This window comes from Pantherophis guttatus, chromosome 9 (genome assembly GCF_059756535.1).
Source record: "Pantherophis guttatus breed Tessera chromosome 9, ASM5975653v1, whole genome shotgun sequence".
Classification (NCBI taxonomy): Eukaryota; Metazoa; Chordata; class Lepidosauria; order Squamata; family Colubridae; genus Pantherophis; species Pantherophis guttatus.
The window spans coordinates 1,997,827-2,024,973 of record NC_142071.1 but is presented as its reverse complement, the minus strand read 5'-3'; the positions used below and the strand labels follow the sequence as shown (position 1 = coordinate 2,024,973).

At 44.2% G+C, this 27,147-nt stretch overlaps 1 protein-coding gene across 1 annotated transcript; it reads left to right on the top strand.

Moving 5' to 3' along the window:
• The first annotated feature begins 4,284 nt into the window (after positions 1 to 4,284).
• STARD7 (StAR related lipid transfer domain containing 7) lies at positions 4,285 to 26,048 on the top strand. Its single transcript, XM_060683337.2, has 9 exons — positions 4,285 to 4,475; positions 9,294 to 9,749; positions 16,543 to 16,751; positions 18,629 to 18,678; positions 19,863 to 19,973; positions 20,080 to 20,162; positions 22,632 to 22,731; positions 23,637 to 23,721; positions 25,576 to 26,048. Exons 2-9 carry the CDS (start codon positions 9,325 to 9,327, stop codon positions 25,776 to 25,778), a joined length of 1,266 nt encoding a protein of 421 aa, XP_060539320.2. The 5' UTR covers positions 4,285 to 4,475; positions 9,294 to 9,324; the 3' UTR covers positions 25,779 to 26,048.
• Positions 26,049 to 27,147: the final 1,099 nt, after the last annotated feature.

Here is a 27,147-nt window from a genome sequence, read left to right as displayed (position 1 = left end):
GCATGGCAAAAGGCCAAGCGCTTATTTCAGGGTTCAAAAAAATATCAGACAGGGTCTTATTTTCGGGGAAACGCGGTAGAAGAAATCTGATCTTTTTATTTTATTTTTTTTTAAAAAAAGGCAGTTCAATTGGGTGTCCCAATCTCACTTTTGTGCTTTCCGCCCAACTCACAAAACAGCTGGTAGCGATGCCAGCGAGATCTTTTGCTCCTTTCAGATTGCTTCCTGCCAAATTTGGCTTTAAATGTTGTGCACACTCTTACTATTTTCCACCTGGTCTCTTGGATTTGAGCCAGGGGTGAAATGCTCCAAAGTCTGCTACCGGTTTGCTTTGCTCTTTGCGCATGCATGTGTGGTACGCACCAAATGTACAGGCACTACTGCGCAGCGCTGAAAAAGGAGGATTAAGACTTTTCTAAGGTAAGTAGAACAGTGAGGGGGGGGAACAGTTGTGCCGCGTGATTTAGATTCTCTAGAAAGCAGAATTTCTTATATAAATCACGCGGCACAGCTGATCGTTGGAAATACCGGTTCGTCCAAACTGGTAGTATTTTTTTTACTACCGGTTCACCCGAAACTTCTATTACTACCGGTTCGGGCGAACCGGTCTGAACCGGTAGCATTTTACTCCAGATTTGAGCCCTGGTGGCGCAGGGATTAGAAGGCATTATTGCAGGCCGATTCTGCATTTCCACTGCCAGGAGTTCAATCCTGGCCAGCTCAATGTTGACTCAGCCTTCCATCCTTCCGAGGGGGGGTCAAATGAGGACCCAGATTGTTGGGGGCAAGAGGCTGACTCTGTAAACCGCTTAGAGAGGGCTGTAAAAGCACTGTGAAGCGGTATATAAATCTAAGTGCTTATTGCTATTTGGATCTTGAAGTGAGTAACGGGAAAATGCCGTGTTCGCTCTCTTTCCCCTTTTCTGGCTCAAGGCCGGGAAGGCAGCACCTCCACCTGCCAAGGGCAGCTTCATTCATCTTGATTCATCTTCAGAATAAACTGGTGGCCCCAGTCTGCCTTCTTTTTCCATAGCGGGACTTGATTAAAAACCAATCTCCACATAATCTGCCTGTGATCATTTTTAGACCCAGCGCATGGTTCACCGAGCACTGTTGATTAACTCCCATCGGTTAAAATCTGGATTCCTTTTTCTACCCAAAATAAAAACGACGTAAATTGCCTCTTGGCCAATAATTGGAAGTGCAGCTTGTAAAGGAACAAATGATCCCAGGATTAGAGAGTGCTTGCGTGCTTTCATCAGGAAGGGGGCAAACCCAAGTGTCTGTCAGAGAAAAGGTGACGACATCTCGCATTTTAACAATATCTGGCACTTTTTTTGTAATTATCCCTCCTTATTCTCATCACTGTCCTTTTGTAAATGGGATTGTACCCATGCAGAAAATGGGACTCTGGTGATCGCAGCCTATTGTGCAACTCCCAATTTGCATTCTGAGTAGCAGCTACTTATGATGGTTTCCTCACCGGAGGCTCCGTTCTTAATCGAGGTAACGTCGACACCTCCACCAAGGTGTTTTGAGGAGCCTGTGGAAGAGAAACCGTTCCGAAACAGGTTCGTGTTTTAAAATAAAAGCTGCCCACATACTTTACGCGATTCTTCAAAATCTTTTAAATGTCGAAGCCGTGCAGATTTTTCCTTGGAATAGCAGGAGGGGGAAAAGGGTTAAAGCCGCCTTCAAATTGGGTTCAGGATTTTTTTGGGCAATCACGAGGAAGCGGTTGCTCTCGAGTGCAAAAAAACCAGCGTCCAGAAATTATTTAAAATATATTTGCAGCATAGAAAGTTCAAGGGTTAGAATATGTGCTGCAGTTGTTTTTCAGTGCTCTTTAGGGCAAATCCAAAGAATAACTGTAGATAACTTGAGAGTGGCTTCAGAAAGGAAGGAGGATATTTTAATGGAGGAATTGATCTTGTTTTGTGGATATTCTCAGGAACGCCGGTCATTATGAGCAGCTGTTAGAAGCATCAACCTCCCATCCTTCCAAGGTGGATAAAGTGAGGATCCATATTGTTGGGGGTGAGAGGCTGACTCTAAACTGCTTAGAGAGGGTTGTAAGAGCACTGTGAAGCAGTATATAACTGCTATTCCTTCCTTCCTTCCTTCCTTCCTTCCTTCCTTCCTTCCTTCCTTCCTTCCTTCCTTCCTTCCTTTCATTCCTCCTTCCTTCCTTCCTTCCATGGTGCACAGTGGGTTAGAATGTAGCATTTCAGGCTAACCGTTGCCAGCAGTTCGATTCTGACCGGCTCAAGGTTGACTCAGCCATCCATCCTTCCGAGGTGGGTCAAATGAGGACCCAGATTGTTGGGGGCCAGAGGCTGACTCTGTAAACCGCTTAGAGAGGGCTGCAAAGCATTGTGAAGAGGCATATAAATCTATTTCCCTTCCTTCCTTCCTTCCTTCCTTCCTTCCTTCCTTCCTTCCTTCCTTCCTTCCTTCCTTCCCTTCCTTCCCTTCCTTCCTTCCTTCCTGTGGTTAAAATGCAGTATTATAAGCTAACTGCCCACAGCCAGGAGTTTGATCCTCCTTCCATCCTTCCAAGGTGGGTAAAATGAGGACCCAGGTTGTTGGGGGCAAGAGGCTGACTCTGTAAACCGCTTAGACAGGGCTGTAAAGCGCTATGAAGCGGTATATAAGTCTAAGTGCTATTGCCATTAGGAATCACTGCCTTTTTCTAATGAACTCAAAGAAATTTCTTTTTAAGTGGAGCAGTATTAAGTGTGGGTTCTGTTGGGATGCTTGCTTGAGGGAGAGTTCCTCTGCTTTTTCTCCACTAGGTGGCAGTTTCCAGCAAATCAAAAGCTACATGGAATTCTGCATAGGGAGCCCTGGAGTTACGACCACAATTGACCCCAAAATTGATGTTGCTAAGTTGAGCAATGTGTTAACTGAGTTTTGCCCTATTTTATGACTTTTCTTGCCGCATTTCTTAACCGAACCACTGCAGTGGGTTAAACTAGTAACATAGTTATGGAGATTTCTCTGTTATCCAGATCCCAAAGATGCTTTTTCAGGAGGCAGTTGGATTGTCTGGCTTTTCTTTGAAGACGTTTCGCTTCTCATCCGAGAAGCTTCTTCAGCTCTGACTGGATGGTGGAGAATGGACGGATTTATAAATTGTAAATTAAATCCTTCCGTTCCCCACCAACCCAGTCAGAGCTGAAGAAGCTTCTCGGATGAGAAGCGAAACGTCTTCAAAGGAAAACCAGAAAATCCAGTTGCCTCTTGAAAAAAAAAACACCTTTGGGATAGTAACAAAGTTGTTAAGCGAATCTGGTTTCTCCTTTGCCTTTGCTGGTTTCAGTAGGTTGCAAAAGACCCCGGGACACTATGACTGTCATAAATGTGAGTCATCAAGCATCTGAATATAAATCATGTGACCACGGGAGATGCTGCAATGGTCATAAGTGTGAAAAATGGTCACAAGTTAATTTTTTTCCAGTGCAGCACGGTTGTTAAGTGAATCTGGCTTCCCCATTGTCTTGGCTTGTCAGAAGGTCGCAAAAGAGGATCCCATGTCCCCATATACTGCAACCGTCATAAATGTGAGTCAGTTGTATCCTAATTTTGATCACATGACTTTGGAGAGGCCATAATGGGTGTCAACTGTGAAAAACAGCCCCAGGGCACTTTTTCCAGCGCCGCCATAACTTTGAACGGTCACTAAACGAGGTGTTGTTAGTTGAGGACAAGCTTTATAGCAGGGTCAGGAAGTGGCGGCCCAGGGCATTCTGGGAGTTGAAGTCCACAGCTCTTCCGTGGGCTGAGATTGACAAAATGCTGCATTGAACTACAATTCCCAGAGTTCCCTGACAGTATCCAGAGGCTGGGGATTGTGGTACTTGGGCCCGCTCGCCTCTGGAGGAGACCAGGCCCCAGTAACGCCTGCTTCCCTAATGGAAATTCCCAGAAAAGGGATTTTTTTCCCCTTTTTCAAAGATACAACAGGGAGAATCCAAACTCCATCTCCCCCTGGACTGCATCTCCCATCGTCCTTTGCTGGCCGGTAAAGCCCCCCTCAAGGCCGTCCTTAGAAGCGCCTGGCTTTCCACGCAGGCGCCATCCAAGGGCAGCCCCGCCGGGGGTCCTCCTGTCTCCAAGGCGCCCTTGAGTGGGTCACAAGGCGGAGCTTCGAGGCTCGGTGGGCGGCGATTCGAAGGAAAGTCAGCGCGCCGGCCGCGAGGTCGCAGAAGTGGGGGGGGGGGGGGAGAAGAAGATGGACGTGTCTTTCCTCCAATCGGAAGGCGGGGCTGCCTAAGAGCCGTCCAATAAGGCGCGGCGCTGGCGGCGCGGGGCGCGGCCTAGCCAGCAGAGCTCGCTTTCTGAGGGCTTCGAGGAGGGGAAAGCGAGGAGAAGGCGCCGCAACAGAGCTAGGCCGCCCCTCCCCCCCAAAAAAACCCTCCGCTCGGGCCGCGCCACCGGCTGGAGGGTTCGCGGGGAGAGAGAGGCTTCGTCAGGTAAGAGTCCCCCCCCCATCAACGGCCCCTTCTTTCTAAAAGGCCTCTGGGAATTGTAGTCTCCGCTGCCTGAGGGGGGGGGGAACTGAGGGTCCCTCGGTGAGGGGAGAGCGGCCATTTGGCGCCTGCGCAGTGCATGCTGGGAAAATGGCGCCAAATCGCCTCAGGGCATGGAAGGGGCGTCGTGGCCGCAGCCTCGGCCGGCTTCTTTCGGGCCTTTGGGGTCGAAGGGGGCGTGTGGGGCGGAGGGGGTGAGGAGAAAGGCTGCCAGCCGCCGTCGGGAAGCCCCGTAAAGCGGCCAGAAATTGAGTGGGTGGGGGCGTTTGGGGGTCTTTCTTGGGCCTCTTGAGAGACCGCGGGGTGGTCGGTGCACAAAGGGAATCGATATATATATGGGACACCCATATATTGGCTATATATATATATATATATATATATATTACATATATATTACATAGGAAGAACCTGGCTAAAGAGAAATACATACATACATACATATATATGTTTTCTAAGGTTTAGAAAAGTTTAGAAAACTCGGGGCAGGTTTAACTGCCCCATTGGCAGTTAAAAGGAAGAAACAGCTGCGATCACACACATTGCTCCTAGAAGCACAAAGCCGAAAACACCAGCCTGAAGATGATGAATGAGACTTCGTTGAAACGTTGCCAAGACACCTCCAATTTTACGCGGGAGAAAACCCTAATAACCAAAGACCTACCTACATTCATATATATATATATATATATGAGACATATATATATATAGAGAGAGAGGGGGGGGGTTTCTTCCTACGTAAACCAAGATTTTTATGCAGCCCTAGTTCAGTGAAATCACAATCCATTAGTTTCTAGGCTTTTTTTCTTCAGGCAGCCAGCAAGCACTCTTTTGCCCATTGGGAGACTAAGAGTGTTGGGCAGCAGAGTGCTTGCTGGCTGCCTGAAGGAAAAAAAAAGCCTAGAAACTGGTGGATTGGGATTTCACTGAACGAGGGCTGCATAAAAATCTTGGTTTACGTAGGAAGAACCTGGCTAAAGAGTAATACACATAAAGGCCTACAAAAAGAAAACAAATATTGTACCTTTATAGGGAGGATACATGGGATGAAGGTGTGGCTAACTGATGAGGATTTATAAGTACGAAATAGATCTATCTTAGTCTCTTTAGTCTCCCAATAGGCAGCAGAGTGTTTGCTGGCTGCCAGAAAAAAGAGCCTAGAAACTAGTGGATTGGGATTTCACTGAACTAGGGCTGCATAAAAATCTTGGTTTACGTAGAAAGAACCTGGCTAAAGAGAAATACACATAAAGGCTTACGAAAAGAAAAGAAAACATATCTATCTATCTATATATATATATTTGTTTTCTGACATCTATCTATCTATCTATCTATCTATCTATCTATCTATCTATCTATCTATCTATCTATCTATCTATCTAAAACCAAGCTGTCTCAGGAATTCTGGGAGTTGAAGTCCACAGGTTGTAAAAGAGCCACAATTACCCATCCCTGGCCTAGGAGAAAGAAATGAGCCACGAAATTAAAGTGTTATTTATGGTTGGGTTCAGCATAAACAGCTCAGCAACAGGTTTAGACTGGATTTGGCATTTTTGTCCGCCTATTGAGTCCTTCCCAAGGACCTGGTGTAGGTAGATGTGATTTAATAATATTGTCACATAATGTTAAGCTGTTTCTAAGTAAAGGTGCCTTTTGCAAATTGACAGTCTTCCAATGGTGCCCCGATGTTCTGGAATTGCACCCAAGGTGCCTATTTTTCCTTTTTTTGCCACAGTTCTTCTATTTGCAGATCTTCTTGTTATTATATTTTTAATCCTGCCATTTTTATATACAAGTCACAATGGCAAACATATCTAATACTCCTGCCTCCTATTCTTCCCACAATGACAACGATATGTGAGGGGGGCTGATAAAGTGAGACTGGCCCTTTAAAGTCACCCAGCCGGATTTCATGCCTAAGGAAGGCCTAAACCTCTCAGTCACCTACTTTCTAAGCCAGCATTTTTACCACTAAACCAAACTGACTCTAGAAATTATCAGAAAACCATAATACAGGAACAGATTAGCAATGGACACTGCTTTATAATTACCACCAATGATACATGGCAGACATTTAATGCATTTCAGTGTCTTGCTGTATTTGCCAGTCAGATGGTTTTTAGGGGAGTGAGAAATTGTTGTTCTAGATTTCACATGGCATTAAAGTCATCTGACTGAATTTTATCTATGTATTTCTGTAGCTGAGGCCATGTGCAAAGGGAAGAGCAAATACCTTTCAGCTTTCAGATGGATGTATTTTGGCTCAAATCTATAATTTGCTATCTTCTGATGTAAGCAGTTGGGCACACGCTAAAAATTAAAACGTTTCCCTGCAAACTGCTAGGGATAATGCAAGTTAATTTGTGCACATTGTGAATAACCGTGCTGTTGAGTAATAGAAATTCTGCACCATTTTGTAACTCTCCTTATCTTCCAAGAGCTTAGTAGAAATCGTTCTAATCTAAAATTTGTCCTGCGTAACTTTTAAACATACCTTCACAACTCTACTGTACAGGCTTGGGTGTTTTTTTAAAAACCTGAGATTGCTGATGGGGAAAATTGTTTTGTAGGGTTTGTTCTGTATTGAGTCACAAGATGGGTAACAGTGTAGGACAGTGTTTTTCAACTACAGCAATGTTTAAGATATGGGGAATTCTAGGAATCCCCATATCTTAAAAGTTGCCAAGGTGTAGAAACGCTGGTGTAGGACACACTTCCCATTCAGAACTGTTTTAATTCTGTAATCTCCTACCTGTATTATTGTTGGCTGTGCTTTATGAGGGATTATGACAGTTAATCCATAATGTTTATGGACAGACCACTTAGGAAAGATTGAGGCAGAATGTGGCAGTAATGAATAATCGATTTGGAAAGTATGGGGGGGAGGTTTGGCCAGATTATTGCAGTGATATTGTATTGGCATATTATTGCAACAGATCTGAAAAAAAGAGGGTGGCATTTTCTCTATTTTGTAATTGACAAAAAGCAGGTATCTGAGTTTATATTTGTATGCTACCTTCCTGGCTCATAGTCTTTTCAATACAGTACTTGGTCCTCTAATAATATTTACTTAAAGCTCAAGGAATCAAGGTACAATAAAGATTATGAGCTAGCATCAGATTAATTCTGTCGTTTGTAAAGTTAAAGATGAGTCTCATTACTTAATATTTATCTTATTGTGCAACCATGAAGGGTTTCTTTTTTTTTTCTTTTGTTTTTAATTAAATATTTCTGATTCTGAAATAGATTGCAGATATTTATGGATCCTTTTAAATTGGAATAGAGTATTAGACTTTCACATTTGAAGAGTTGCTGTTCTTTTAATCAAAGGAAGTTTAATTACATTTTGCATCTTCCACCTCGGCATTTGGCAACCTCAAACGTTTGATCCAACAGATGCAACCAGGCTTGCGAGATCTTCCTACTCCTTTTCACAAACTCAGTTCTGACTAGAAGTTAATCTGTGGGTAGAGCGGGCAGGTTGATGAGCACATATTCTTGATACAGCAGAAGTGCCTCGGGGCTATTTCTCTGTTACTTGATACTGTTGAGAGTTGGAAGAGTCTTTGGGCGAGAGGGTCTTACTTGGCAGCTGCTGCAGAAATCTCTTACTGTAAAAAAAAGACCCTTGCACCAGTCCCCTTTTGGATGAACTACTGTACAAAGGTATGCTATAAGCATTCCTGCCCTGGGGTCATTTTTAGGTTACTATTTTTAGGCTACCAAGCAAGCTGATCTTGTTGCTAATACCAATTACTGTAGCTGCTTTTGAGGCCTATAATAGGATGCTGAGAATAGCCGTAGAGGAAGCACGCTTCTTACTTCGGACCCTTGCTTCTCCAAGAGAGAACGTTTCCATGCTGGAAAGGTTGAATAGTGAGACAAGGGGTTCTGCTTGTGAAGAAAATGTGATGTGGCTGACCTGGATACACTCGTTTGTTTGAATGCTAGACCTAAGTTTAAATTCCATAAAAGCTTACTTTCTTTTTAGTTCCAGCCATCCGTCTATATCGGGGTATTTTTATAGCGATTTCATGTTGTTTCATGCTGTGCGCTGGACTTTCAATGCTATGTTTGTTTTTGATCTGTCATATCATATGAAGCTCATGTATTTGTAAACCACCATTTATAGCGGAATTTAGGAATCTGGATATTTTATCTCTGCACTTGAGAAATGCAGGATATTAATTTCATTCCGTTTTATACTTTGACTTTTGGATCGGATTGGGAAAAAAATCAAATTCAGGCAATATATGGCCTATTAAACCTTTCTTAACATCAACCAGTTAAATGATACATCTGCCAGTCTTTTCACGTATTTAGTTGTATCCTATGGAAGAAGATAAAATAAATCATTTTAGAATAAATAAAACCAAAGCAATAGCAACATTAAGCAAAAGAACAGAGAATAAGGCAACGGCATAGCAGAATAATTCTTTAACACTGCTTTCTGTGTGGCATACTTACTAAACCAGCATGATAGATACCCTTTTGTTTAAAAAAAAAAAAAAAGGCTGACCAAAACAAAGGCGTTTTATAATGTGTTTTTGCGATTTATACGTGGTCTGTAAACCTCTGCTAGATTGCTGACATGGGTTGTTGAAGTAGCTGCTCTTAAGTTCCTGCCTGAAACTCAAAACGAAGCTCCCTTCAATTGTGATGCTGTCTATCCAGTCAAGAGAGGAGAACCTTAAATGTGAAGATATCAAACGTTGTGACTGATGTTGTGTTGTGATTGTGGTGCTTTTTTTTCCTCCTCTTTAGGGCATTGACTGGTCAGTGAGGCGTGGCAGGAATGTTCCACCCACTTCAATGGAGGCCGCCCTCCAGCTTTTATTCCCTTTATGCGAACTCATCCCGCTTCATCAGCTATGAAGGGAAACCACGGAACGTGTGGTGGAACGAGGACTTCCTGAAGGGCAAGTACCAGTGGCTGCTTACGTGGCTTCGGAAAGGCTCCGAGCAAGACCCGGGGCAGAAGAGCCTATTATCCCTGCTGGCCAATCAGTGCAGTTACGTGACCAGCCAGAGGATCAGGCGTGCTCAGCAAATCGCTCAGCTGTACAGTAACATTTACTCCGAGAGGGCGCGCAAGAATCTCTTCTCTTCCTTGTGGCGTCGGTTCCAGGGTCATCATGCCAACGCCTGCAAGCTGATGGCAGCCCTCACCGGAGTGTTCCTGTGGGAAGAGGAGAGGATCAAAGAAGAAGAGCTGAAGAGGTAGGTTTTCTCCCCTTTCTTCTAAGGCTCGGGGGTGGGGGTGGGGGTGGCGGCGTTGCAGGTGGACAGAGCTCCTTCTGTGTTGGTAACAGGGCACATCGTGACCCAATTTCCTTTTAATTCCTCGGTGGCCGGGGCAGGATTATCACTTGGAGGGAACATTTTCTGTTAGCTCTCGTACATCCAGCAGGTGCCTTGACCCAGATTTCTCTTTGGTGCCATAATTACCAGGCAAGCCGACCATTGTTGTAGAGCAGGACTGTCCAACCTTGACAACTTGGATAGGGATAGAATAAGAATAGTATAGTATAGTATAGTATAGTATAGTATAGTATAGTATAGTATAGTATAGTATAGTATAGTATAGAATAGTATAGTATAGTATAGTATAGTATAGAATAGAATAGAATAGAATAGAATAGAATAGAATAGAATAGAATAGAATAGAATAGAATAGAATAGAATAGAATAGAATAGAACAGAACAGAACAGAACAGAACAGAACAGAACAGAACAGAAAACAGAACAGAAAACAGAACAGAAAACAGAACAGAATAACAGAGTTTGAAGGGACCTTAGAAGTCTTCTAATCCAACCCCCTGCTTAGGCAGGAAACCCTATACCAGTGATGGCTAACCTTTTTGCCGTCATGTGCCAAAAGCAGGAGGGAACGTGGGGGGGTGTCGCGTGCCGAGACTCATAATTCAATGCTCTCCGTGCTCCCCCCCACTTTTGGCACGCGACGGCAAAAAGGTTACAGGTGGGCCCGGTAGGCCCATTTTTCGCCCTCCCCAGGCTCCAGAGGCTTCCTTGGAGCCTGGGGAGGGCGAAAACGCCCCCCCCCAAAGAGGCCAGAAATGGCCCATTTCCCAACTTTAGGTGGGCCCGGAAGGCCCGAAAATCAGCTGGCTGGCGCACACGTGCACTGGAGCTGAGCTAGGCCAACGCTCGCGTGCCCACAGATATGGCTCCACGTGCCACTTGTGGCACATGTGCCATAGGTTCGCCATCACGGCCCTATACCACTTCAGACAAATGGCTGAGGAATCTCTTCTTAAAAACCTCCAGTGTTGGAGAATTCACAATTTCAGGAGGCAAGTTATTCCACTGGTTAATTGTTCTAATTGTTAGGAAACCTGTGAACTTCAACTCCCAGAGTTCCCCAGCCAGCGCATTGTCAAAAGATTGAATTTGCTCATGCTTCCTGTGGCTATTATCGCTTCTCAACTTGCCAAAGAACTTGTGGGGGAGGGAAGAGGAAGATGGATTGGGGGAGGCTCCAGCCTTCAACCGTGAGAGCCAAGTCCCCACCAAGGACACTTCTGCAGGTGTTGGCCAAGACATAAACTCTTCTCAAAGCAAAAGGATGATTCATAATTGGACAATGCGACCTGTCCAATGGGAGGAGGGGAGAAATCTATTCTATGCAGAATTGCATGGGAAAAGTTAGAAAAAATTAGGCCGAAAAAATGCTTTTAAAAGTAAAAAAAAAAAAAAGTTGGCCATGCCCACCCAGTCGCATTACACCCCCCCAAGCCACGCCCACAGAACCGGTAGTAACAAATTTTACATTTCACCACCGATCATTGGGCATTATGGAAGTTGTTATCTAACAGTGGAAGAAAGCATGACTTGTAGTCCCCAGTTAAAGCAAACAGCGTTTATTAATGTGTTTTCAAATATTTACATGAACTTCAGGACCTTTTTTTTTTTTTTAACCACAAACCTGTTTTGAAGTACACTGATTTCTGTAGATCCTGCTGTGTGTTGTGGGGCAGCCTGCTGCCACCGTTGTGTTGTGTGATAATTTCCAGATTAGCTTTCCGCTGGCCGCCGATGAAAGCCAGAGTGCCAAACATCTGGCAGAGGCCAGACTCCCTAACTTTAGCAGACCATATACCTGCAGGATTTAAAAAATTCAGGAGGAGCAGGGCGTGTCACAAAGTGAACGCAGCGAGGGAAAGCCGCAGGGATCTATTCTGCTAAAACGGGGGCCAGTCACAGGGAATGTGTGAGGTCATTGTTAAATAGTTGGCTGCCAACAATGGCTCCCAGTATTCCTCTGTCTCTCTTCTCAACCCTGAACAGCTTGGGACCAAAGAACCTGAAAAGCCTCATTTTCCCCGTGAAGAAATACCCGTCAGTGCCTGGAGTCTTTTGCAAATTCAATACTGAACTTGGTATTTGCTAAGCTTTGAAATTAATTTCTTGGCAGGCTTGCTTAGCCCTCATTTCCACTGGCCTGCTTTAAAAGACTTTTTGAAGTCGTCTTTGTGCTGCTGAGTTTAGCAGACTTTTGTTCTTGTATGGGGTGGGGAGGCAGTGTTTATGTGTGTTAAGTTTAGAAGCTTTTGCTGCTTTACAAAACTAAATCAGCCAGCCAGCTTCTGCAGGAACATGGAGGAACTTAACCTTTCCCCTCTTTCTGGAAAGGATCACTGTGGCTGAAAGAATTGTCTTAAAGCAGCGTCCCTCAACCTTTTGGACACCAGGGACTGGTTCTCGGGAGGACAGTTTTTCCGTGGAACGGAGGGAGGGCATAGTTTTGCATGCTGCCTGGATCCCGCACACACATGGATGGGAACTGGGCTTACAGAGCCCAGTTCTTGGCGAGCTGCGGACTGGGAGTTGGGGGGCCCCATCTTGAAGCATCGATAGTGAGGTGAAGGTAGGGTTTATTTAAAATAGTCCCCAACCTTTCTGGCTTTGTGGACCAGTGGGTGGAGGGAGAGGGGATGATTGCGGGCGAGCGAGTGTGCATGCACGCGTAGTTCTCTTTGCACAAACGGTGGGCATGCATGCACAAATGGAGCTTTGCACACACATGCGCTCACCCGCCATTCATGCAAGTGGAGCTGCGTGTGTGACCGCTTGCCTGCCACTCGCACGGCCCAGTTCCGAAAGGGTTGGGGACCTCTGGCCTAGAGGATGTGAAAAGGAAGGAAAGATACCATCAGAAATTCTTGAAACATAGATTTAGTAAACCTTCTAACATAAAAATAAATGCAAGGTGGCTGTTGAGAAATACCATGTTTCCCAGAAAATAAGATCGGGTCTTATATTAATTTTTGCTCCAAAAGATGCCTTAGGGCTTATTTTCCAGTCATGTCTTATTTTGGGGAGAATATGGTACTAAATGCATCCATCTGGCTGATGATCTTAACTGGGGCTTATTTTTGGGATAGGGCTTATATTCCAAGCATCCGGGGGGGGGGAACCCCATGCTAGGGTTTATTTTCCGGTAGGGTCTTATTTTGGGGGAAACGGTATGTAGTAGCCATGAAACTCACAATAAACTTTTTAACTCCAGGAAAGGCAACTCTTCATATACTTAAGTGTCCTCAGAAAGCTTAATGTTTAAAGGACATTAAACATAAAGTGGATTATGGATCAATGTGTTACAAATCTGTTCTGAACCAATAGCAGGTGAGATCTCGCAACACACCTTTTGGCTGTTTGCGTATTGCTGAGCTCAGGACTGAATCTTGCACAAACGCTGGATCGCTTTGTGTAATCCAGGCTACTCTTGCCCAAGCACTTAACCGGTAATCCCCTGGCCCCCAGTGTGGGTTTTTGTGAAGGTGATGAACGTTGAACTAGGATGAAAAAGGTTTGGTACAGTCTTCCCACTTCACTGTGACCTTCTCTGAGTGACACTGGCCAAGTCCCTGACTGCCTGAGATGCTTTTTATGAAAGTCAGGAGTGATGGACAGGTGGTTCTCGATATACGACCACAAATTGAGCCCAAAATCTCCATTGCTAAGCAAGATTGTTGTTAAGTGAGTTTTGCCCAATGTTGCAACCTTCCCCCCCCCCCCCATGATTATGAAGTAAATCATTGTGGTTGTTATGTTAGTAATGGTGTTAAGCAAATCTGGCTTCCCCACTGACTTCTGCAAAAGGATCTCACACGACCCCGGGACACTAAAACTGTCACAAATACATGCCAGTTGCCAAGCGTCCAATTTGGATCATGTGACCACGGAGACGTTGTAACAGTCATGAGTGTGAAAAGCGTTCACCGGTCACTATTTTCACGGCGTAGCTTCAAAAAGTCACTAAATGGATGATTGTAAATCAAGGACTGTCTCTACTCAAGCGTACCGTGTTTCCCCGAAAATAAGACCCTGTCTTATATTTTTTTGAACCCCGAAATAAGCGCTTGACCTTATTTTCGGGGAGTTCTTATTATTTTGGGGCACACGGAGCAAGATGAGGCTCCTCTTGCCGTCTTACCTGATTTCCAGATCTGCGTTTAAATATTTTCAGGGAGGGCTTATTTTTAGGGGGAGACTTATTTTAGCACATGCACTCAAAAGCCCAATTGGGTTTATTATCAGGGGAGGTCTTATTTTCAGGGAAACGGGGTAGTAGCTGGAAGGAGCCTTGGAGCTCCTCCGATCCAACCTCCTCTATATGCATGTGATTTTTTTATTTTTTATTTTCAAAACCCCTTCTACGTTCTAAGCAGCTTCTAAAAATTTCAAGTCTTTTTTGAGTTTTTATTCTTTGCCTATCTGGGCCAATCGGTGGAAGGAAGGATGCATCTAAATGGGTGAAGGATAAACACGCATTTCGGAACGAATTGTTTTCCTTCAACTTTGACTTCAGTGCAAATTAAAGTCAAACGGAGGAATATCCCTTGTGCAAGCCTCAGTTGAAGAGAATGAGAGGTGTCTGTTGAGGACAAGCTTCCATTGACCTGGAAGCTTCCAGATTTATGTAACAGTTGTCTTAATAAAAGCAGCTCTTGGAAGATCAGTAGATGATTCGACTCAATTTACCTATTGCCCTCATTTAATCACTTTAGTCATGCTATTTGACATATTTCAAACATGTGGCCTTCCACTGAATGTCTGTTATACATGTTAGAGTTAAAGCCTAACTCATGGCTAACCAGAAAATGGCTGGAGTCACATATAATGTTGAACCCTAAATCCAATAATAGAATAACAGAGTTGGAAGGGAGCTGGGAGGTCTTCTAGTCCAACCCCACCACTCAAGCAAGAGACCTTGCACCATTTCAGACAAGTGGTTGTCCAGTCTCTTTTTAAACACCTCCAGTGATGGAAGAACCACAACTTTTATAGGCAAACCATTTCATTGATTAATTGTTCTGTCAGGAAAATTCTCCTTATTTCTAGGTTGCTCCTCTCCTTCATAAGTTTCCATCAGTTGCTTCTTGTCCAGCCTTCAGGGGCTTTGGAGAATAGCTTGACCCCCTCTTCTTTGTGGCAGCCCCTCAAATATTGGAAGACTCATATCATGTCACCCCTAGTCCTTCAAGATTAACAAAGCCCAGTTTGTGGGGGTCACACACCATGGTATGAAATGACAGCCACAACCATATGATGGCCAATTTCATACAACCTGCTTAAAACTAGGGTGGCCTTCACACTACCATTCACACAACAAAACACACTCAAACTACAAACCAGCCAACCCCCATTCTATCCCAGTCTGGCATATTCTGCACACAACTAAGGAGAGGAGAGGATGAAAAAGATGCTAGAGGCGTAACATCTTCACCTGAACCTTAATTCAAGATGAGAATTTGCTTTTCAGGAAACATCTTCTCACCATCCCATGCCTACATTTGCTTGTTTAGTGAGCTGGGAGAATTCAATTTTTGCAAAGTTAAGCTGTGGAGTAACAGGATTTACTCCACGGAATTCTCCAGATTTTCTCCACGGAAAGAAAAGAAGCACATAATAATAAAAAAAAATTAAACATAGAAAATGAAAAAGAAACAATAGAGCATATTGTAGGCAGGCCAAACTATCCATTTTGTTGTTTGCCCCATGCCATTTGTGATTTACCCACCTGAACATCAGGGAATTCCTGCTGCCCAAATAAGAGTGCAAAATGCAGGGGCTGTAATTAAGATATTCGATTAGAAATAGAGGCACAGCCTGGTCTGTTCCATATCCTGCAAATAGAGCGGCTATTTGGTTAAGATAAGGCAAAAGAATTAAAATAAAAAGCCCTCTTGGTGGCAGCACTGAGCCGTTCTTAGCTTCCAAAGCTAAGTAGAGTTAAACCGGGTTGGAACTTGGATGGAAATTCCGCAAAAATCCAGAGATGGAAAATCCCTTTAAAAATCATGTAAAGAAACAAATGCTGGCAAACTGCTTACCTATAGTTGCCAAGAAAACTCCATCCTGAGTGGGGTTCAAGAAGTTTATTAGCAATCGAGCTTGACTCCAGGGACTTTTTACTTTGCTTTAGAGGGGGGGGAAAAGGCAGCATTTGTTTTCAGTAGTTTCTTATTCCCTTGCCAAATATATGTCAGGTTGATTAAAGGTTACCAAGCAAGTCCATGGGGGGGATGGGTTTAGGAAGACAGTCAAGATTCATTTTTCTTGCCATGTACATGTATACATCCGAACTAGAATGTGGTGTTTTATCTGTGTCATATATGTGCGTATATGCATTATTTATTTGTTTATGTATTTATTTTGTCACGTTCATGTAGTGTATGTTGGAGTTGGTGACCCTTTGAGAACTGCATGCAATGAAATTTCATTTTAATGTATGTTGATTAGTGTACATTCAAAGTGACAAAGTTATTCTGTCTATCTGTCTGTCTACTAACTATCTCTATTTCATTAGCTATCTCTCATGTAGCTATCTCTATCATCTATCATACCTATCTGTCTGTTATTATCTATCATTATCTATCATCTATCTCTATCTCATTATCATGTCTGTCTGTCGGTCTATCTATCTATCTATCTATCTATCTATCTATCTATCTATCTGATAGACATGTTTCAACGTTGTTTTCCCAAGGTCTGTGCAAGAAATGAAACACATGCAAGAAATCTCGAGGTTCTTCCCGAGCAGTGTGGAAGAAAACCAGGAGCAGGAGCTGGAGCCAAGCACCTACCAAAGTGTCTCGTCTGATCCTGAAGATCAGAGTTGGGAAATGGTGGTCAACAAGAAGCACTTCAAACTATGGAGGCGTCCAGTTGGCGGAGGTCATGTGTACCAGTATCGAGGTAGCCCTTCCCCCCTTTCATATTTACTCTTGTCTTGGTACACTGATCACACGGGTGTCTGGCCAAGTTGGGCTGGAGGACTTGCTAACCCCTTCCAGCTCTGTGACACAAGATACTAACATATATAATCTGCCCTGGCAGAAAAGATGGTGCTTATTTTGCCACCGTCAACATTTGAGTCAAATTTTGGTTAATTTGCTCTGGATACGAGATGGGCAACGTTTAAATTTAATTAATCACTAATAATTATTGTCCAGAAGGTAAAGCCTCTAAAAGCCATGCTCAAGATTTACGGGCCGAGGTGATCTTAAAAATCCAGATTTAGGGATTTCTAAGTCAGTCCTAACGTTTTCCAGTGGCTCTCAGTAGTAAGCCCATTTTTTAATGACAAATTTGTGTAGGGAGCCCTCAAGTGACAATCCTATTTGGGAATTTCCATCATTAAGCAAAAGACGTGATTGTGCTACTTAGCGGGCCACAGCTCCAGCAGTGTGGGCTGCGGCCTTTAGACAAAGACCTCACACTTCCCTTGCCCTGTGTGAACTCTCTCTGCTTTAGCTCCCTCCAACATTTAAAATTGCTATATTCAACATCACCTACCCATTTGCTGGTGGCTGCAGAGTAAAATCCCCCCTGGTTTATTAGACTCTGTTCCAGCTCCTAAACCAATCTGTGTCCTCCTTTCTCTGCCTTCCAAATGTTAACTTCACCCCCTCTTTTTTCCCCCCCTTTTATTTTCCCTTCCTAATGTTTCTGTTCAGACTCCCTCGTGCCCTCAGCTTTTTGCCAAATCATACTGTCAGCAGTGGGAATTAGCAGCTTTTGGGACTTAGAAGCAAAGATGTTTGGGACTATCAACAAATTGGCTCCAGCAGCAGTCCTGGCCATTTACCGGATGGCAGACGGATGAGATTCTCCCGTCTGCCTCCCATATTCATTCTAATACCCGCTTTTCAGTTTCTCGTTGTCTTTTGAGGGCCAGAAGCATTGAACTTCAGCCAGTCCACCTTTTTTATTATCTTAAGAATGCTCCATAGGGCCTAAGTGAGGGCCAGGACTAGTATAGTGGCCAAAATTGTGGAAACCTTTTGGGAAAAGTGTATTTGCTAAAAATAGCTAATAACACCACTTTTTCGGGGAGTAGTACCATAAAATTATATATCAAGGGAAAGATAATTGAATCAAGAATGTAATGCAGTAATTTTTATGAAGGATTTGCTATTAGAATAGCAGTTACCATATAAAGAAGAAAAGTGAAACACGTAGAAAAAACGAGCTATACAAAAATGATCACCCTGTCAGTTAATACTTCGTTGGGTAACCTTTAGCATGAATGACGGCCTTACAACGTCTTCCCATGGAGTGAACCAAGTCTTTGAGTTCTGCAGCTGTTCTAATGTGAATCCAAGATTGAAGGATGGCTTCTATTAACTGGGTTTTATTGCTGGGTCGCTTCTGACTAACAAGTTTCTTTAGTCAGCTCCATAGACTTTCAATTGGGTTAAGGTCTGGGCTATTCCCAGGCCATTCCAGCAGTGGAATATGATTATCTTGAAACTCCAAAAAAAAAAAAAAAAAAAAAGTGGTGTTATTAGCCATCAAACCTCAAAAATATACTTTTCCCAAAAGGTTTCCGCAATTTTGGCCGCTACTGTAATTGAAATAAATAAGGAAATAAAGATGATATGAGCGGAGGATGCTCTGCTTTTTACTATTTATGCTTTAACTTAAAACTTGAGGCTGGTACATACCAAGCAAGGTGCGTCCAGATTCTTTGGAGCCCACAGATACCTTGTTGCCCACCTATGATTTGTAAGTCTAACCAAGACCTGTGTTTGCTTTAATGTTCTACTACGAGATTTGTCTTTCTATTGTAGTCTTTGGAACGTACACAGATGTGACACCAAGACAGTTTTTCAATGTGCAGGTGAGTTCTCCCACATCTCTTCCTGTTTCTCATTGACAGTAGGATACCTCCAGCTTCAATCTTTAATTCAGCCTACGTTCTGCTTGTCCTGTCCTTATTGTAGGAGGAGTGTGAGGGGCCTCTGAGAAGCATAGCAAAATAGTTCAAAATAGGGCAAATAAAGCAAGACAAAATTAGTGTAAGATATTCTGCTAATACATTTCTCCCGTACTGGTTGTTAAAATGGGTAATGCATATTCAAAAATTGTTGGAAATCTAAAAATCAAGCTGAAACTTTTTACTGTATTCTGTGGCGAGCTCAGCTACTTTGGAAAGTAGTTTACTGAAGTTTGAAACAAATCTTAAACGCTCACTTTCCTTTGTTACGGATTTGGTTTTTTTTTTTTCTGTTAAATACTGTACTACTAAATATTTCTATAACTGTCACCGAGATGCTTCATTGTTTTTATTGAAAAATAGCATTTAATTGGGATGCATTTTCTCCTAATTTTCCATTCCTCTAATGAAATGAGAAATGTATGCCTTTTTTTTGCACTTTCTTTTTAAAATAAATACTTTTTTTAACCTGCTTACCTTGGTCAAGCTGATGACCAACTATGTAGGCTTCCCCCACCACTTCTTGTTTGAGATGGAAACAAATCAGGAAACCTCAAGATTTCCAACGTTGACTTTGCAGTCCATTTTTAGAATTGCATTAGCAAACGGAAAGCTTAGGGTAGCTGACTTGAGAATTTGTGGCTGTCAGGTTTCCAAGTGATGAAAAACCCATTCAAAAAAAGAAATTGCAAATTTCTCATCTTCCAAAACAACTTCCTTTATTTAGGTAGGGTTCAAATTGTCAAAGACTATTGTAATCCCGGATCTGACACAAACAGTAATTACACCACGTAATATTGAAAATTAGAAACATCCCACAAAAGTCACATTCCCCAATAAAAGTAAAATCCACATTGCCCGGTTTATCAAACTCCTCCTTTTTAGCTCTCAGCAAGGACAGCCTCCATTCCCAAGGCTCACTTATCTATTCCCTCCTCCCATCTTAAGAATGTGGCGAGCCCGAACCCCCCCCCCCCCTTTTACAAAACAGAGAGAAAGAAAAGGAATAAATGAGTATAATATAAAGCTAACTAAAATGGCTACACATATGTCCATTTCGGGTCCGACAGTGGCTTCTTCTCTTCTAGCTGGATACGGAATACCGGAAGAAATGGGACTCCCTAGTGATCAAACTGGAAGTGATTGAGAGAGATCGGGACACGGGCTCAGAGGTGGTGCACTGGGTAACTCACTTTCCGGTAAGGCCTCCTTCCTTTGCCCGGTGCTGCTTGCCAGTTGCATTGTCACTTAACCATCCAATCTAACGGCTCTGCTCTTTTCTTCCTCCACCCCATCCCTTTCCAGTACCCAATGTATTCACGGGATTACGTTTACGTTCGACGGTATGATGTGGACCAGGAGAACAATCTGATGGTGCTCGTGTCACGGTAAGGAGGCAGCTTCATTGAATGTCAAATGGACAAATCCATCTGTCCAGCCGCTAATCTGCTAAGATTTGGGTTTCTAAATCTTTGGGAAAAGTTCTTGGGGAAAATGCTGGAAGGATGAAGGAGAAACTACCGTATTTTTCGGGCTATAAGACGCACCTAAATTTAGAAGAGGAAATCAACAAGCCAAGAGCCTTGGTAGTAGAGTGGTCTAAAGCACCCTGTTATTAGAACAGCTGCCTGCAATTACTGCAGGTTCGAATCTCGCCAAGGCTCAAGGTTGACTCAGCCTTCCATCCTTTCTAAGGTAGGTAAATTGAGGACCCAGATTGTGGGGGCAATAAGCTGACTTTGTATAAAATATACAAAAGGATGAAGGCTATTGCTTAACGCACTGTAAGCCGCCCTGAGTCTCCGGAGAAGGGCGGCATATAAATCAAATTTAAAAAAAAAAGTTTTTGGCCTCCACATGCCCCATTTTGGGGCCTTTTCTATCCTTTTTCTGGCCCATTTTCAAGGCCTTTTTTTCTGCCGTTTTCTAGGCTTTTTTTGGGCCCATTTTTGAGGCTTTTTTCAGGCCGTTTTTTCCCCCAAAAAATTGAAATTTCCAAAAATTTTGAAAAAATTCCAAAAAAGCCTTGAAAATGGGCCGAAAAAGCCTAAAAAATGGGCTGAAAAAAGCCTCAAAAACTGGCGGAAAAAAGGCCAAAAAAATGGAGTGTGTGGAGGCAAAAAAACTGGCAGGGGGATGGGGCTTCGGCAGTATTCGGTCTATAACACGCACAGACATTTTCACGCCCTTTTGGGAGACAAAAAGTTATATTCCGAAAAATACAGTACCTTGTTTCCCTGAAAAAAAAGACCCTACCTTACTATTTTTTAGTAAAAAATACTAATTTTTTAGTATTTTATTTTGTTTGCCACCAAAAAGGCACCAGATCTTATTTTGGGGGGATGTCATCCCCCCAAAATGACTCCCCTCACTTGTGTGTGTCGCCCCCGGCCTCCTTTTCACTGTCAGAGGCCTTCAGGAATTACTTCTGCGGCCGGCAAGGCTTTCCTGAAGGTCTCTGCAGCCGATAACAGAGCTCCGGGTTGATCCAGAGCTCTGTTATCGGCTGCAGAGGCCTTCAGGAAAGCCTTTCCGGCCGTAGAAGGATTGGACCAGCAAGGCAGGTGTCGGGCTGTGCGAGGCCTGGCTGCAACTGTCCAAAGGTAAGTAGTAGGACAGCTCCCACCCCTTCCCCACCCTAGCTTAATTTTTACCCTTCCACCCTGGAGTGGGTGGGGTCTTAATTAGGGCTTATTTTGGAGGTTAGGGCTTATATTGGGTGCATGTGTAAAAATCAAGCTAGGACTTACTTTCGGGGTAGGTTGTATTTACGGGGAAACACGAATAGTGTGAATGATGTTGCGAAGCGATAAAGAGCTCTTTTGGAAACTTACATTGTGCTCTGTTTCTTTTGTCCTGTCACTGAAAGCATTTTTAGGCGCAGAATAAGGCTAATGTGAATTGTGTAGAGAGTTTTCAGAAGATAAGTTTTTAATTGAATTCGGTTTTAATTGGGTTGTTTTAAACTCGGGCCAAAATTATTTAATTGTTTTTTAAAATGTTTTTAAATTTTATATGCTATGTTTTATTCTGGCTGTACACCGCCCTGAGTCCCGCAGGAGAAGGGCAGTATAGAAATAAAATAAAATAAAATAAATAAATAAATAACTTTGACAGAGGTACGCAGGAACTATTACCTAGGCCAAAAGGGGTGAAGCATTTTTTTTTTTAAAGTCCAGAACTACAAGGTAACATTCTGAAGCACCTCAGCAAGAGGCCTCCCTGATTCACTGGAGTAGTTTTAAGAAAGATGAGGAGGTCCCGTATGATCGGAGTTGCAAAATGGATGTCAGCCTGGACCAGATCAAGAAATTAACTGCGCAGGAAGGCTAAACCTACTTAGGTTGGGATTGGCTATAATAATGGGAGCTCAGAAGTCTGATGGGCAGGGGGCTGGACTAGAAGCCTCCAAGATCCCTTTTATTCTATGTTATTCTATGTTCTTGTTCTTATACCCTAGTGAATTAGGGAGGCGTCTGCCTGAACCGCTTCAATCCGTATCACCTGGACTTAAAAAAATACTTTAGCCCCTTTGGCCTAGGCAACAATTTTTACATATCGTTGTCAAAATATTCTTTATTCTCTACAAATGAAGCAAACAAAATGTTTAAAAGTTATGATACTTAGGGTAGTTATTTACCAAGCACATCTAAATTACATTAAAGGAACCCAAATACCTTTGCAACACCCAAGGCAGGTCACAACTTTGGAGCGCCCGCTAATGTTTGGAAATTGGAAAGTTGAAAACTTTGACATGCCCTACTCTACAATAATTGCACAAGGTTTGCGGTCCCAAAATTAAACTGATTGTTGATTGGTTTTGTGAAGTATTATGTCCTCTTTTTTTTTTTGGCCAGAGCGGTAGAACACCCAGGCGTCCCAGAAGATCCTGAATTTGTCCGTGTCCGAACCTACGAGTCACAAATGGTTATCCATCCTCACAAATCATTTGATGAGGTGAGTTCCTTTATTTTTATTTTTATTTTTTTAAAAAAATAGGGAATCTGAAATTTAGAAGAGGTTTTCTTTACAGGGAGCAGAAATATTTAAGAGGCTGAAGGAACAATTGTTAATGTGTGTCTGACCCCTGTTATTTTTGACTTATTATACACATTTTATTATATTTTAGGCCTCGGCATTTGACATGCATTATGTATCATCCCCATAATCCTTGCCAGTCTTTATACATTGACAGCAACAGCGATGGTCATTTAATTTTCTTTCATGACCATCTTTTGCTAATACAAAATGGGTGGGGCCAAGATTTTCTAAGCCAGATACTTTTGTACTTTTAGGTTTTCTTTAGTTCTTGTAAAAATTACATTAAACAGGTTTGAGAATGTGTTTTCTCTCTCTTGCTGCATGTTCCCCACTTCAGAATGATTGAAAGTGGTTAGAAAGTGAGGTTTGCAAACTTAATGTCCTTCAAAAGTGTCTGTTGCAATTGTGAGCAAGTTGAAGCCGCAGAAACCCCTTGTCCTGCAGCAGCCTCAAGAGGAGCAGCTGCCTGGAGGACATAGGAGCGATCTGCTGTCCTCTGCTTATACAGAAAGGTTCTAAGAAACTGGTTTACTCATCATTTCTACTTTAGAAAATAGGACAACAGAGTTGGAAGGGACCTTGGAGGTCTTCTAGTCCAACCCCCTGCTCAGGCAGGAAACCCTATAGCATTTCAGACAAACGGTTGTCCATTCTCTTCTTAAAAACCTGGAGCATTCACGACTTCTGGAAGGAGGTCGTCCCACTGATTTTGTTTTATATAGCAAAAGGGTTAAATTGCGTAAGTTAACGGATCGTGCTGTTAGGTACGGACCTCCTTGTTACGAGGAGTAGTAGTTAACCAGTATTGTTTCTCGTTGCAGAATGGCTTTGACTACTTGCTCACATACAGTGACAACCCACAAACTGTATTTCCTCGATACTGTGTCAGCTGGATGGTTTCCAGTGGTGAGTGTTGGGGACTGCGATCCTTCAGCGTAGAGAACAGGCTACCAAAGTGGCAAAATGGGAACTCTTGAGTTGGTTGTGTTGGCATAGAGCCGAGGTGGTGCAGTGGTTAGAGCGCAGTACTGCAAGCTACTTCAGCTGACTGCTAGCTGCAGTTCAGCAGATCGAATCTCACCAGGCTCCAAGTTGACTCCGCCTTCCATCCTTCCGAGGTGGGTCAAATGAGGACCCAGATTGTTGGGGGGGCAAGAGGCTGACTCTGTAAACCACTTAGAGAGGGTTGCAAAGGACTGTGAAGCGGTATATAAGTCTTAAGTGCTGTTGCTGTTGCTATAAAACATTGGGTGATCTCAGTTCCCCGAATGGCGTGATCTACAACAACGATCAGTTTCAATTTTGAAGCTCTGATGATGTGAATAAGCCTACTTGGCAGATTCGCATCCCAAAATTTACTATGTTGAAGCGAGTTGAAAATTATCCTTCGATCCCACGTGAAAAGAAGTTGGCTTTGTATCATAGGGGCTTCATTGCCCTAGGAGGTTCAGGATCAGGCTTGGTATTGAAGAACCCTTCCCTTTCGTTACAGGCATCTTTTTGAACTTATTGGAGTGGGGCGGTGGCCTGGAGGTGGAGCTCTTGCCTCACAATCAGGAGGCTGTGAGTTCGATCCTGGGTAGAGGCAGATATTTCTCTCTCTGGGCACACTGAGAATATATCTGCTGAACAAAACTCCGTGTTGGCGACAGGAAGGTTATCCGGCCATTAAAACACTCTGCTAGCTCCATTCAGTTGCCCAGACTCCACCCCGCAAGGGATTATGGGATTATTAAATAAAGATGATGATCCTTTTTAACTTATTCAAAATTGGCTATTGACGCTTAGTGGATTTAAAAGGCACCACTTCAGGGTTCCGCTTCTCCCTAGCAGAACAAGCCCCCAGAATTTTGGTTCAGATGTCTAGAAGGTTTCACTCCTGAGGGCAATCCAAGGCTTTGGCCTGCTACAGCAGCTGCATTCTGGGAGGGGAGCAGAGGTCCTGATTTTCCGTGTGTCCCAAGTAGCAATTGGTGCGAGTGGGATTGCTCTTCTGTCTTAAATCTCGAGACGAGGATGTCTTTAAGGCATGGATGAGGTCCTAAGCTTCCCCCCCCCCCCCCATGAGATTGCAGCCCACCAGGATATCCCCTTAATTCCAAACGCTTACCGTATTTTTCGGAGTATAAGATGCTCCGGAGTATAAGACATACCTACCTTTTTTGGTGAGGAAAACAAGAAAAAGAAATCTGCCTCTGCCTCCCAGCGATTTTGCCTCGTTGCAGCAAACAGCCTGCTTTACTTTCATTTTCGTTTTCAGCATAGCTTGATTAGCACAAGACAAAAAAAATCTGCTCCCAGCAATTTGCCTCCTTGCAGCAAGCAGCAGAGGCCCACGCAGCAATAGGCCATGGCAATCCCTGCAGCCTGAAACAGCTGAGAGACGGAAGGCCGATCCAACCGACAATCAGCTGCTTGTGCTAATCAGGATGTGCTGAAGCTAAAATGGGCTGTTTCTTCTTGCTGCTTGCTGCAAGAAGGTAAACTGCTGGGAGGTAGAGGCCAAAGGGAGGGGGCCGGTGGGTGGGAGGGGTTACATTTGGTGTATAAGACGCACCCAAATTTTCACCCCCTTTTAGGGGGGGGAAAGGTGTATCTTATATTCCGAAAAATACGGTAGTGCTTTTGAGGGTGGATCGGTTTCCCTGACTGTGCATAGGTGTTGGGTTCCTGTTGACCGGCTGGTATGCTTTCCTCTCCACCAATCTGTCTCTCCCACCCCGCACCCCCCCCCGCCCCCCTTCATTGTCCCCATCCCAGGCATGCCGGACTTCTTGGAGAAGCTGCACTCGGCGGCGCTGAAGGCAAGGAACATGGAAATCGTTTTGAAAGACTATATCTCCGCTTCCAAATCCTGGGACAGCGGGGGCGAGAAGAGCAACGGGGAAGGGAAGGCCAGCATGCCCAGCCAAGACCATAATAATGAAGGAGCCCGCAGCCCTATTCAGATAGACTATGCTTAAAAGGAGAGAGGGGCTTGGTTTGCAACGTCGCCAGCCCCACACGCCTCTTGCTCCAGGCTGTGAAAAAGAAAGAAAAAGGAAAAAAAAAAAAAAACGCGCCACGGAGAAGGATGCCTTTGGGATCTCCATCACCTCCGCCTGCGCCTGTCCTCCTCCTCTTCCTCTTCCTCCCCCTTCTTCTCTGCCACGTCTCCTCCTTGAAAGAAAGCAACACCGTCAGCCCTGGGGAAACCGGGCTCGGCCATCTTGAAAAACAGTTTTGTGCGGCCACTTCTGCGTCGTGATCTTATTTTGCTCGTCACCCTGGGGTGGGCGGTGGGATTTACTGGAGAAAAACCGCTACGTTCTTGGGTGGTGGGTCTCCTTTCTTCCTACCCCAATACTGGAGACCCCCCTGCAAGCCATTTGGAGAGAGGCTGGTCCTTGCCTCTTCTCTCTCCCGTAGAGATGAATCGCGTGGAGGCCGCCGCAGCCTGGTGTGAGACAAGCCACCCAACCGTTTACAGCCCCACTGCTGGCTCCTGCAACCTCCTGGAGGCTCCAGGGCTCCTCCTTTGGCTTCCTGTGTCTGCGTCTCTCTCTTCAATCTTCTGCTCTGCGTACAGAGGGGCTGCTTTGCTGCCAAAGTGCCTTCTTTTCCCGCCGAGGCACAACGGAATGGCACCTCTTTTGGCCACTGGAATTGGGCGGCAGACCTGCCGAGAGTCCCTTTGGCGTTATGGTCCAGGCTGTTCCCCCTTTCGTGACGTCTCTGTCTGCAGAGCGAAGGAGAGGCCCCCACGTCCTCCTGCCGCTTTAAATCTCTCCCCCTTTTAGAACTGGCCACCTTCTTTCCTCAACAAGATGTGATTACTTGTCGTCCGCAAAAAGTGCTAACGCCACAGTCCCATCTCTTGAATTGGGGGCACAACCGTTTAAAGCAACATGTCTTCGTACGTGTGGACCCGAGTTGTCCCTTCGCCAGGTTGGGCGAGGTGGAGGGTCCTGCTTGGGGATAGGCCCAGCTAGCCAGTTTCCTGGGTGGCCAGAGTAAGAAAAGAGTAAGGGAGGGTACAGTTTTTCCCCCTTGGGGGGATTCGTACGAGTGCCAGAATGCACGGCATAACTATACACGGGACAGGGGAGAACTCCCAAAACTCCTTTGCCTCTTTGGTGTAAGATTAGGAGGGGGCTGGGGAACGGCCTATAACAGAGCTGCTTCATTTGGGGGGGCAGGAAAGTGGTTAACCATGAAGCCTGTTCCTTTCCAAAGGGGTTTTGGAGCCTCTTTTTCAACCCTGGCACCCCGGAGATGGTGGGAAGCAAAGCTGGGATAACCTCCAGTTCGTGAACCCTTGCTTCAAGTTGATTTTATACCACACGCTCAAAA